The following is a 12,235-nucleotide window of genomic DNA, read 5'->3' as shown; positions in this document are numbered from 1 at the left end:
AGTTTCACCGTAAAAGCAGGCATTTAAAACATGAAATCAACTTGTTACCAGGGACATCCATGTTGTGGAATACATTTCCAAATGATCTTACAAAGAAAATCCCTCATTTCCTCGCTGTTGATGTTTTTTTTACTGTGAAAGACCCTGATAAATTTAGGCCTCCCTGAATTAGAATCAGATCCAGCAGTCCTCAAAGAAGTAGTTCACTCCCAGACACCTTTGCTTGATGACCTCTGTCAAAGTCTTGCAGCTGCAACCCAGGAGCACAAACTTGTTGGAACCTGTTCTGGGGTTTGGCAATTCTACTTCTGCTTACCTCCTTTTACAGGAAGACTGTCTCCAAAAATACCTTGTCTGAATTTTTGGTTTAAAAGACTCTACTTTGTTGAGATGGCAGCCCTCCCAGCTCCTTGTCATTTTCCTTTGAACCCCAACCCTATCTCTTAGAATAGATACTAAACATTGGTTCAAAGGCAGAAGAATGATGATGGCTGGAGGAGGCTGCATTGGTGGAACCCTTGCTGATGACACACCAACTGGGATTCCTGGCTTAAGAGACCACCATGACTCCATTTGGGGATGGGAACTTCAGAGCCCTTGCCAGGTGGTGAGCTGGACTTCTTCAGACAGAAATTCTAGGGTATCTAGCTAGGCAATCTTTCTACTTCCTTCCTACATTTCTCTCCTTTTCTCGATCTCTATTAAATGTGAATCTTAAAATTTCTCAGACTCTACCTTGGAACATTTGGTTAAGGCTATTCCCCATTTTAAACAATGGAGGTACTTAGTCAGGAATGTATGTGAGAACTTTACATTACTCCACCCATACTTAGGCATACTTTAGGGGAAGATAAAGTTGTAAAACTCCTTAGTGAACAATGAAGGTACTGAACTCCTACTTATAGTGAGGCAAAAGCACTTAAGCCAAGTCAGTTTTTAGATCTAATACAAAAGGGTGCTAAGTACCTATGAAGGTCAAATTAATCACTAAAAGGTCAGGCAACTTGCAAGGGACAACCTTAGCAAAGAGATATGAAGTACTCAGAAGATATAATCTACCCAGAGAAGGTGATAACAAGATGTGAATTAAGAATGGTCAGTCCTTTGGAAAACGTCGACTGTGATTGAGATATGAAAATTTAGGGGAGGTAACATAGGAGAAAATTCTCTTTAAAAGGAGGTCAGAGGCCTCTGGACTTAATTTAGCCTTGGAAGCTGAAGTGGAGGTCAGGAGTCAGAGGAGGCTGCTGGGTCTCTGAACACTAGAGTTTTGATTGGAAAGATCTTGTAGTGAGTGATTAAAGACTGACTTAGTTTTCTCTCTTAAAAGAAAGGCCTAGGGGAGGAGTCAAGATGGTGGCTTAGCAAGCAGCAAAAGTTCAGACCTCATGGAAGACCCTTCCTTACCAATACAGACTGAATGCTCCTAGGGCACCGAAATCCAAGCTGAACAACAGGACAGAAGCGGGGAACCCTCCTTCTGGACTCAAATCAAAAGGTACACCCCCCAAAAGCCGGAATCTGAGAATACTCAGGGCTAAGGGGAAGGCAGAGTGAAGGTCCCAGGACCCCTCCCCCACAACCCAGAGCCCTGAGCCCGCGGCAGCAGTGGGAACCTCTGAGCGGGCAAAGGTGCTGGTTTGGAGGGTCTACCTTGTGAGCAGCGGGGCGCCAGGCTCCGAGCATCCAGCTTGGACAGCAGGGAGGAAACCAGGGAGAAACGGGGCTGTGGCTGGGTCCCTCCATTGGGCTCCAGCCTCACCTTTGCCTCGGGGCACATCCAGACCAATCCAGTTAAACATAATCCAATCAGAACTCCTCAGAGTTTAGGGAGGTGGGCAAAAGCACTTGCAGACAGTGGAGAAGCAGCTGGAGAGAACTGGAGAGAGCCTGGGCGGCCCAGCCTTCCAGGAGTCTTCAGAGCCTCAGAGCTTCATACCACATACAGCCCAACCCACTTGAACTCAATCCAATCAAAAGCCTCCAGAGGACAGGGAAGCTAACATTCCTCCCCTAGAGTCTGTACCAAGAGATCTGACAAAGCTCCAAGAGGGGAGACTGACAGCCCCAAAACCAAAACAAAATGAGAGGAGCACAAGCACAGCCAAATACGGGGAGCAAAGAAGGGGTAAACGCGAGCAAACAACAGAAAAAGAAGAAAGAAATTACAATAGACAGCTTCTGCACAGGTAATGAGCAAAGAGCGAATGAAACAGAGGGGGAGGGATCAGCAAAGGAAAAATCAGAAATCCCAGCGAATTGGATACAGGCTTTGGAAGAACTCAAAATGAAAATCAAAACACAATTAAGAGAGGCTGAAGACAATTGGGAAAAGAACTTAAAAACTAAGATAAGTCATCTGGAAACAGAAAATAGTGTCTTGAAAGCCAAAATCAACCAGCTGGACAGGTTCTCCACCGCAACAAAAGTGTTTGGCCTGACCATTTGCCTCAGCAAAACAGAAGTGCTGTTCCAACCTGCACCAGGGAGGCCAAGGAACCAGCCGTGCATTACAATAGATGGCACGCAATTTCTAACGTCAACACCTTCAAGTGCCTGGGCAGCACCATCGCCAACAAAGGGTCCCTAGACCACGAGATCAATGCCAGGATCCAAAAGGCCAGCCAGGCACTCGGGCGGCTGCGCTGCAAAGTCCTCCAACACAGCGGTGTAAGCACTGCGACGAAGCTCAAAGTGTACAACGCAGGGTCCTCAGCTCGCTCCTGTACGGTGTGAGACATGGACACTGTACCGGAAGCACATGAAGCAGCTGGAGCAATTCCACCAATGCTCGCTCCGGTCAGTCATGAGGATCCGATGGCAGGACCGAATCACCAACCAGGAAGTCCTCGACAGAGCCAACTCCACCAGCATCGAAGTCCTGGTCCTTAAGACCCAGCTACGATGGTCTGGACACGTCATCCGCATGGACCCACATCGAATACCAAGACAGGTATTCTAGGGTGAGCTGTCAGCTGGACTCAGGAAACAAGGCCGACCAAAGAAAAGATTCAAGGATCAGCTAAAGTCCAACTTGAAGTGGGCTGGCATGACACCAAAGCAACTAGAACTCGCTGCCTCTGACAGAAGCAGCTGGTGAACCCACATTCACCATGCCGCCACCACCTTTGAAGATGAGCGACGTCGACGTCTTGCTGCTGCGCGTGAACGCCGACACCAGCCACCACCGCACCTCCCATAACTGGCGTCCCAGGCCCCGTGTGCCACAAACTGTGTGCCTCAGCCTTTGGACTCCAAAGCCACATGAGGGTACATCAATAGATGACAATGCACAAAGACAATCGTCATTCTCGGTCACTGAGAGACTACCACTACACTACTGCCCAGAATTAAACATCATTCTTCAAAAGTGGTTTGACCAGTGCTCAAGGAATCTTGGTTCAGGCCTCCCTGGGTCTATAAGGCAAACCCAGGAAGTAAGGCTAAGGTAGCTGATTAAGGCTCCGAGGCTATGGAGGATGCAGCAGCTGACTCTCAGCTGATCTGTCATGGTACCAGAGCCACAAATCATCTGAGAGTGAATCATACCATTCCCCTGCCTGCTCCGCTCCCACTACTCCCACTCTTCCTAGCCTGTGGACTTTTGTTATATAAAACAACTCATATAAGCCTTTCTGGATGGTATGCATCCCAAATATATTAAAACCCTTCCTCTTGTCTCTCATGGGTATCCCCATGCTCCAGGGCTGTGAGATCCCAGATTATAATCTTCTTGCCTTAATTAAAGACTATTTTTACTCTTTGGTAGGTTTTTTTTTATTGTTTTGGTTTTTTTTTTTCAGGTTGTTGGCAGATGGCAGTTGGAGTGAGGCCTCCCTGATTTCAAACCTCCCATAGTTTAAAATATATATATACTATTTTATTTTTCCCAGTTACATGTAAAAATAAATTTTAAAACATTTATTTAAAGGGGGCAGCTGGGTAGCTCAGTGGATTGAGATCCAGGCCTAGAGACAGGAGGTCCTAAATTTGAATGTGACCTCAGACACTTCCTAGCTATGTGACCCTGGGTAAGTCACTTAAGCCCCATTGCCTAGCCTTCACCGTTCTTCTGTCTTAGAACGATTCTAAGGCAGAAGGTAAGGGTTTAAAAAAAAATAAATAACATTTATTAAAAAAAGTTTTTGAGTACCAAATTCTCTTTCTCTTCACCTTCCCTTCTTTCCCACTGTTTCCCCTTCCATGAGATGATAAACAATCTGATATAGATTTTACACTTTTATTTTTTATAAAATTTACATTTATATTTACAATATTAAACATTTTTTCATATTAGCCATTTTGTGGAAGAGATCTTAAGCAAACAAACAAAAGGAAAGTAAGTACAGTATGTGTTTCTATCTGCATTTAGACTCCATCAGTCTTACTCCAAAAGCAGATAGCATTTTTCATCATGAATCCCTGGGGTTGTCTTGGATCACTACAAATAACTATGACGCTCATAGTTCATCAAAAAATATTGTTGTCATGTATAATGTTCTTTTGGTTCTGCTCACTTCACTTTGCTTTGATTCATGTAAGTTTTTCCAAAATCATATTGCTTGTCATTTCTTATAGCACACCAGTATTCCTTCACAATTATATATCATAACTTGTTCAGGCATCCCTCCATTGATGGACAATCCCTCAATTCCAAATTCTTTGCTACCACCAAATATTTTTGTCCAAATAGGTCATTTCCCCCTTTTTAAAGTATCTCTTTGGGATACAGACCTAGTAGCAATATTGCTGCATCCAAGGGAATTCACAGATTTAGAGTCCTTTGGGCATAGTTCCAAATTGTTTTCCAGAATGGCTGGATCATATCACAACTCTAATCATCAATCATCAAAGTGTCCAAGTACACCGATAGTCCAATTTTTCACCCCTCCTCCAATACTGATCATTTTCCTTTTCTGTCACAGATAGGTGTGAGGTAATACTTAAACAGGCAGTTTTCAGCTGAAGAAATCAAAGTCATCTGTAATCATATTAAAAAATGCTTTAAATCTCATAGCTTTTATATATAGAAGTAAACAAGTTCTATATAAGGGCAAAGAAATGCTAATTAGTTAACTGTTATGGGGACAACTAGGTGGTACAGGAAGTAGTAGTAGTCAGGAAGATCAGAGTTCAAATAGGTCCTCAGACACTTAGTTGTGTGACCCTGGGCAAGTCACTTGATCCCTATTTTGCCTCAGTTACTCATCTGCAAATTGGGGACACATTGGAGACCCTCAAACCACCCCGGGATCTTTGCTCTGAAAAGACAAGGGTGAGTCACAGGACTGAACAACAAACACTATTATGGGGAAATAGGTTTTATGCCACCTCAGCTTTTCCCTTGTCTCTCCAAATACAATTGCACAAGAGAATTTCCAGACTGATTTCCTGCAGGCTGATTGTGCACTTACTCAGAGATCGAGATAGGTTCAAGCAGTAAACCTCTGAGGCTAATTTTGCACATTAGGTACAGCAGAAATATAAATTAATCGTCCATCAGTTATTCATTGACCCCCCCTATGTTCTAGACAATGCGTTGTAAAGGAGTTACATAGTCAGATGGGCACGGAAGTAAAATTACTTTGGCGGTAAAGCAAGCTGTGGGGAGAGACTTGAAGCAGGGAGACCAATTAGAAGCGTCGTGGAATAATCCAGGTGAGATGTGATGAGACCCAGAATTAAAGTGATCGGGAAGGTACAAGGGGAGATATTTGGCGACCGATTTGATTGTGTAGGGTGAGGCGGAATCCAAGAAATGGCTAAGATTAGGCAATTAGGCTACTTAGAATGAATGAGAGTGAAGAGTAGATAATACTGCTTTGGGGCACTGTAAAAATGGCAAAAATAGGGAAGTTTGGAATTTTAGGCTCTTTAAGGAGACGCATCACTCCCTTATATCTGCGACATGACTAATTTCAAAACAGTGTCATCTTTTTTGCTGTGTTATTTGTCAAGTATTCCCTAATTACATTTTAATCTGGTTCCTCTTCCACTCTGGTGTTCTGGTGACACGGTCCCAGCACAACAATGGTTAACGCCATCATTTCGAAGGATGACAGCCAAGCTAGAGGGGGAGATGAGGTGGGGTCGGGGAAGTGCCACCGCCCCCTCACCCCCAAAAGGGCTGGTCAAGACGGATTGCCAGTGAAGGAGGCTGAGGTGTAGCGGAGGCGAGAGTGAGGCTAAGGAACCGCTCGGGGTGGAGGCAGGGAGGAGGTTGACCAAGTGACAGCCCCAGGCACAGAGATGTCGGTGTACCGCGCAGTAGTCCGGAAAAACAACTAATAAACCCGGGATCATTCATTTAGGTATTCCAGGTGACGAGGCTTTGGTATGAGCCCCGCCCATGTGGCTATTTCGACTTCCGTTTTCCTCGCAGGTAAAAGTACTAGCATTGCCAGGGAGGTCGGAAGCGCTTTGCAAGCCCCCGAATGGCTCTACAGAAATGTACGCCGTCTATCAAGAACAGTTTCCAGGAACTTTTTCCAAAGCTCTTACAAAAGGAGCAGAAAACTCAGATTTCCTAATTCTGCCTCGTGACTCCCTGGGAACGGGCGAAACCAACAGCTGAAATTTCTTAGAGGACAGGGGAGGCTCGGAGGGAAGAGATGGCGCCTCTGCTTCAGGTGGGATACACAGAACACAGCCTAGTGGATTCCTGCCGCGGGTTCTTCTCCCTCTTTTCCGCCCCCAAATCTTTTGTTCATCGGCGATTTTCTTTTGTCCGCAGCCTTCCCAGCCTCCACCCTTTGCCTCCCACTTTTGGGCAATGGATTCCGCGGGTCACATGATGGGATGGGGCTCGTGACTTCGGACCCTCCCGGGAATTCTCACTTGATCCCTTACTTGCTCCATCTCTCATTCACTCTGTGTCTTGCACTCTGCTTGCAAAGATGTTGTGCGGAGGGACTTCAGCAACCAAGCCGGCTACTGATGAAACACAGCGGATCGCTGACGCGGTAAGAGTTTAGGCCGTCTAAGGCGCCGCCAGCCCTCTATGCCTTCTCTTCTCTCCCCATCCCACTGAGGTTGTCGAGCGGGGTGGTCTCTTCCCTCTCTTACTCTGAGACTCCAGAAACCAGAAAGAGCCCAGGTCTACTCAGCATTTTTAAAGAGCCTACTGTGTGCGAGGCGAAAACGGAAACTACCCGCTTTGTCTCTTGCCACGTAGTATTTGTGAACCACAACAATGATTTAGATTTAGCTGGAAATGGCCTCGAAATTAGCGTCATCTTGTCCGGTGGTCTCCCCAAAATGTTCTCGGGACGGGGCATCCCACAAGCCTTAGGGCAGTTTAGTAACTATAGCTTCAAGGGTGTGCTTAAAACTTACAAAAAGCCTGATTTTAATCTAATAGTAACTAAGTAATTTAATCACTTACGTTTGTTTTCCACTTACGTAGTTTTGTGAATTTTGGATGATAATTTTAACAAGACAGGGCACCCTGATATCCACTGTGTGTACGACGCTTTCTGGATAGGCTTTCTCAGAACGGTGGCTGAATCACCCGAACCATCCTTGTTAGGCTTTTTCTTGTATGTTCTAATCAAAGCTTCTTTCTTTAGCTTTTTAAAAGAGTAACATGACAAATGCAACCCTTTAATGAGGATGACCAAGTTAATGAGGCGGGCAAGCTGGTTAAAGTTCTTACAAAGTTCACAAATATATATATATATATATATATATATATATATATATATATATGTACAACGTAGGCTTGTAGGATTATGCTGTATTTTTATAAGGAAAATTAATTAACCTTTCAAATGGTAGCTGAAGTTATTAAAACTTAAAACTGCATTTAATGTTTTGCAGCATACTTTATTTGTTCCTTTCAAGCTAGGGTCTTATGAAGGAATAAGGAAGGAATCCTTATAAATTTAACACTTAACTGTTGGGTATGGAAAGGTACTAATTATCTTGATTTTTTTTTTAACCCAGAAGATTACTAGTTATTTTTGGTTCTCATGGCAAGTATTATTAATGAATAGATGTTAAGATAACTGGGTTAGAGAATAGCTGTACAATCTCTGTAAAATAAAGTTTATTCAAAGTCCTTTTACCCCCCTTCTTTAACCAATAAATAACAAGAGAAAAATATTATTGGTATTAATGTTGTTTTCTTTTTAAAATATATTTCATCAATTTCTTTGGACTTTACATCACAGCCCTTTCCCACTTCTCTCTTGTAACAAAGAAAAGCAATTAAACAAAAGCATAGTGACCATGCCTAACCATGTAAACAAAGATCTGGTCTAGTAGTTCCCTTCATTTCTGTTATAAGGAGATAGCCATATTTTCTCTTTTATTTCTTTGAATTCAACTTCTTTGTAAAGATTTTTTTCATTTTATTGTTATAGTTATGTATGTTGTTCTTCTAGTTCTGCTTATTTTAGTCTGCATCAGTTCATATTAGTCTTGCTGTGGGTCTCTTAATTCTTCATGTTTCTCATCACACCTACCATCATTTTTTTCGTTCATTCCATTCGCCAGTTGAAGGACTTGTATTTGATTTCCAGATATTTGCAAAGAGTGCTGACCATTGGGTATGTCTTCCCTAGATTATGTACCCAGTATTGGGATTACTGGGTCATAGGGAATGGACAGTTAAGTTTTACCCTTTTTCTTATATAATTCCAAATTAGTACCCAAAACAAATGGATCATTTTATATCCATCAGTGCTTCCCTAACCCTGACTATTAGGTATCATCATCTTTTTAATTTATATGGTATAAAATGAAATCTGAATTGTTTTGATTTTCATTTCTCTTGTATTTGGAACAAACAGTGTCAAAGTCAAATGAAACAGGGGCCACTAACGGGTGCGTATTGTGTTTTTTTTTTTTAATTTTGTTAACTATTTCCCAATTTGTGGTCATTTATATATTTCAGTTGTGTATGACTCCATAACCTCATTTGGAATTTTCTTGGCAGAGGTACTGGCGTGGTTTGTCATTTCCTTCTCCAGCTTATTTTACAGATAAGCTACTGAGACAAAAATTAAGTCTCAGGTTTATTTAAGTGCTTTTTTTTATTTAAGTTAAATTAAGTGCTCAGGTTCACACAGCTAATAAGTGTCTGAGGCTGAAGTCAGGAAGGTGACTTCAGGCCCAACACTATCCATTGTGCCACATAGCTGCCAATACATTTTAGTAATTATTATTGCTTACTTCAGTACCTCTGGGTGTAATGGATTAGCCGCAAAGCCTTCTTTTGAAATATTTTTGTTCACAACTTTGACCATGGTGTATGGGGCATTGCTTTCAGTGTAATAAATTTTTATTTATTTTGTTTCTTTTTAATCAGGCCTTTTTAGGTGTTACTTGTGCAGAAGCTTTTTAAATTATATATACATACCTAAAGTTGTCAATTTTCTCTTTTATGATTTCTGACCCTTGTCTGATTATCCATTTCTCCCCCACTAAGCATAACTGGCCAAATCAATGTTGTTTCCTAGAATTAATTGTTTTATTTTTAAGATATATGATGGCTCCAACTACACTGGCTGCAAATCTGATCATTAAAGTAATAACTGTATACATTTACTATTGGATTAAAGTCCTATTTTTCCTTCTAATTATTCAAGCATATTTTTTGGTTTGTTCTTTATTCCTCAGGTGAAGGCAGAGCTTGAAGAGAAAGAAAATAGGAAGTTCTCAACCTTTAAGACTGTAGAATTTAAAAGTCAGATGGTTGCTGGAATAAACTACTTTATTAAGGTACCACACAGAAGTACAGTCATTCTCTAATCTGAAATGGTATTATGTGATGCATACTTTTTGGTCAGTCATTTGTGAAGAACTTTATTAAACTTTGAAGGATAGGTAGAAGTTTCTTATTTCATTACCTAGATTAAATATTCCAGACACCAGAATAATTATAAAGTAACAAAAGCACTGAGGGGAATGGGGAGTGATGGCTAGGACATGGGCTAATCCCACCCCCACTCAAAAAACCTGGGAGAGGGGACAGCTGGGTAGCTTGGTGGATTGAGAGCCAGGCCTAGAGACCTGGGTTCAAATCTGGCCTCAGACACTTCCCAGCTGTGTGACCCTGGGCAAGTCACTTGACCCCCATTGCCTAGCCCTTACCACTCTTCTGCCTTAGAGCCAATACACAGTATTGACTCCAAGACAGAAGGTATGGGTTTGAAATTAAAAAAAAAAAAAACCTGGGAGAGGGGAAAGAGTTTCTAGGCAGGGTGTGAAGATCAGTCCTTGCCTTTGGGGCCAAGAAATAAAAGGGACAGTGATAGGATTGACCCTTTCCCTTCGCTCCCTCATGCCTCCCAGAAAGCTAGGAAAAGTCATGAAGCTTTATAAATGTAAATTGAGATACCAGAACCATAACTAAACTGGAGTAAGTCACCTTTGTGCATATCCTTTGGTCCATACACTGTATCTAGAACCTTCTTGATAGTCAGTCTAAGTAGAATAAAGTGTATTGTTCAGTCTGCAACTGTTGTTTATTTTATTTTTGCTTCTTAGGTTCTTGTTGGGGAAGAGGAATTTGTACATTTGAGAGTATTCCAAAGTCTCCCTCATGAAAACAAGCCATTGCAACTATCCAGTTATCAAACCAACAAAGCCAAGACGGATGAACTGGCCTATTTTTAACGCACTATTTGGAATAGTGGCCCTTTTGTCTTTTATATGGGTATATTATATACACCATATAGTAAGGTATTAAAATTTGGGACAATAAAAGAAATCTGATCTTTAATAAGCAGCTTGTTGTCTTCCATCTCTGATACACGCCACAGATAATTCCATTGTTCCTCAGTGGTCTTCAGGTACTGAACTTCCCTAAGTACGGCCGGGCCTTCTCCAGGCCTATTTCTGCGATTCCACCTTTTCAGTTGGTAAGGGATTGTGAACATTCCTTCGAAGAACATGCTGGGCGGTCATGATAATTCGTAGATTCAGAGATGGTCTACTTAGCCCCTTCGTTTTCAAATGAGAAAGTTGAGGCCTGAAAAATCAAGCAACATTTAATTTCACACAGAGAGTAGCACCAGTAGGCTACATCTGGTTCTAAATCCTGTGCTCTTCCCACCAGGTAGTGGTGTGCTAATGTGTTAGTCCAGTGGGTGGGCACTCTGCCTATCTCTTGGAATTGTTTCTATCTATACGTTTTTCCTTTCCAGTCATCCACATTGAAATCTTCATCTGTAACAGTAAGGCATTTGTGGGCTCTTTATTGTGAACACCACACTTTCTTCCCAGCTAAGATGCGATAGAACTTTCCTTCTACCCACCACGTGGCCCAGATCTCTAGCTTTTCCTAAAAGGAAGCAAAGCTGCCCCTTGAACCTGATTGCCCTTGGCTTTGCTGATAGAAACTTACGGGCACCCAAGAGCATGAAAAGTTCTAGTCATACTGCAAAAATAAAATCCCCTGCCCCTCTTTCTTATTATTTTAGTATTAGCAGTTTTCTTAATTTAAACAATATGTGATTCTGGCATAGTTGAGCAATGTTAGCATAAGTCAAGTGAATGGACTTTTCTGAGCATTATGATTGCAGAATACTCCTAAGAATAGGTATCAATTACTACCCCTAGTGACCTGAAAAAATGACCTTTGTTGTTGACAACATTTTTTCGCCATATGAGTTCAGTTCTGCCATGACATATTTCAGTTTTGTATTTTCTTCATATCACATTTTTACATTTGCTGACATTACTTAGGCTTTACTGTTTTTGCAATCTCTGTCATTATTAGGTTATACTTTTTATATTCAGTGTCTTTTATGCCTTCTCTCATTCAGTCATCAAACTGGTAGCATCAGTTTCTGGATAAAAAGAAGCTGTTCACTATGGCTGGAGGTTTTTGGTCTTGCCGAGAGGCTGGCTTTACTGTGAGACTGGCCCTCTTGCAATAAACCTATTTCTTTTTGGCTTGGAGACTTTGTTTCTTTTATTGATGTTTCTGCTGATCTATCATTTCCCCCACAATATGTAGTTTAGGCCCCTTGGACTTGGCAGATTTCTTCTAGAGTAACTAAGTGCTGATACTGTATCCTCGTTGCCTATCCCTGCTCTATTAGGACAAAGTAAGCTTTTTTTCCAAACTGTTCAATGACTCAATTGCCTCATCTTATCTCAAACGCTAAGCTCGGGGTATTAAGGTAGGTTTTGCTGTTACGGTACTGCCAGGCAGACATAATATGCTGCTTGTGAGCAGGAACAGAGACATAAAATAAGGCTTAACATCTCGTGTACTAGTGGAAAA

The 12,235-nt window shown here is 41.9% G+C and overlaps 1 protein-coding gene across 1 annotated transcript; it reads left to right on the top strand.

The window, feature by feature from the left end:
- The first annotated feature begins 5,421 nt into the window (after window positions 1–5,421).
- Window positions 5,422–10,729, top strand: CSTB (cystatin B). Its single transcript, XM_001364959.4, has 5 exons — window positions 5,422–5,658; window positions 6,383–6,629; window positions 6,734–6,962; window positions 9,622–9,723; window positions 10,492–10,729. Exons 3-5 carry the CDS (start codon window positions 6,897–6,899, stop codon window positions 10,618–10,620), a joined length of 297 nt encoding a protein of 98 aa, XP_001364996.3. The 5' UTR covers window positions 5,422–5,658; window positions 6,383–6,629; window positions 6,734–6,896; the 3' UTR covers window positions 10,621–10,729.
- The last annotated feature ends 1,506 nt before the right edge of the window (window positions 10,730–12,235 follow it).

Source organism: Monodelphis domestica, chromosome 4 (assembly GCF_027887165.1).
Source record: "Monodelphis domestica isolate mMonDom1 chromosome 4, mMonDom1.pri, whole genome shotgun sequence".
In the NCBI taxonomy this organism is placed as follows: Eukaryota; Metazoa; Chordata; class Mammalia; order Didelphimorphia; family Didelphidae; genus Monodelphis; species Monodelphis domestica.
Note: the sequence above shows the minus strand (reverse complement) of the source record. Positions and strands in the feature narration are given on the sequence as shown.

Bases quoted from the DNA above. Each gene is read 5' to 3' on its own strand.
- CSTB (XM_001364959.4), top strand. From the start codon at position 6,897: ATGTTGTGCGGAGGGACTTCAGCAACCAAGCCGGCTACTGATGAAACA. The intron at 6,963-9,621 runs GTAAGAGTTTAG...TTTATTCCTCAG, and splicing joins CACAGCGGATCGCTGACGCG to GTGAAGGCAGAGCTTGAAGA. The intron at 9,724-10,491 runs GTACCACACAGA...TTTGCTTCTTAG, and splicing joins GAATAAACTACTTTATTAAG to GTTCTTGTTGGGGAAGAGGA.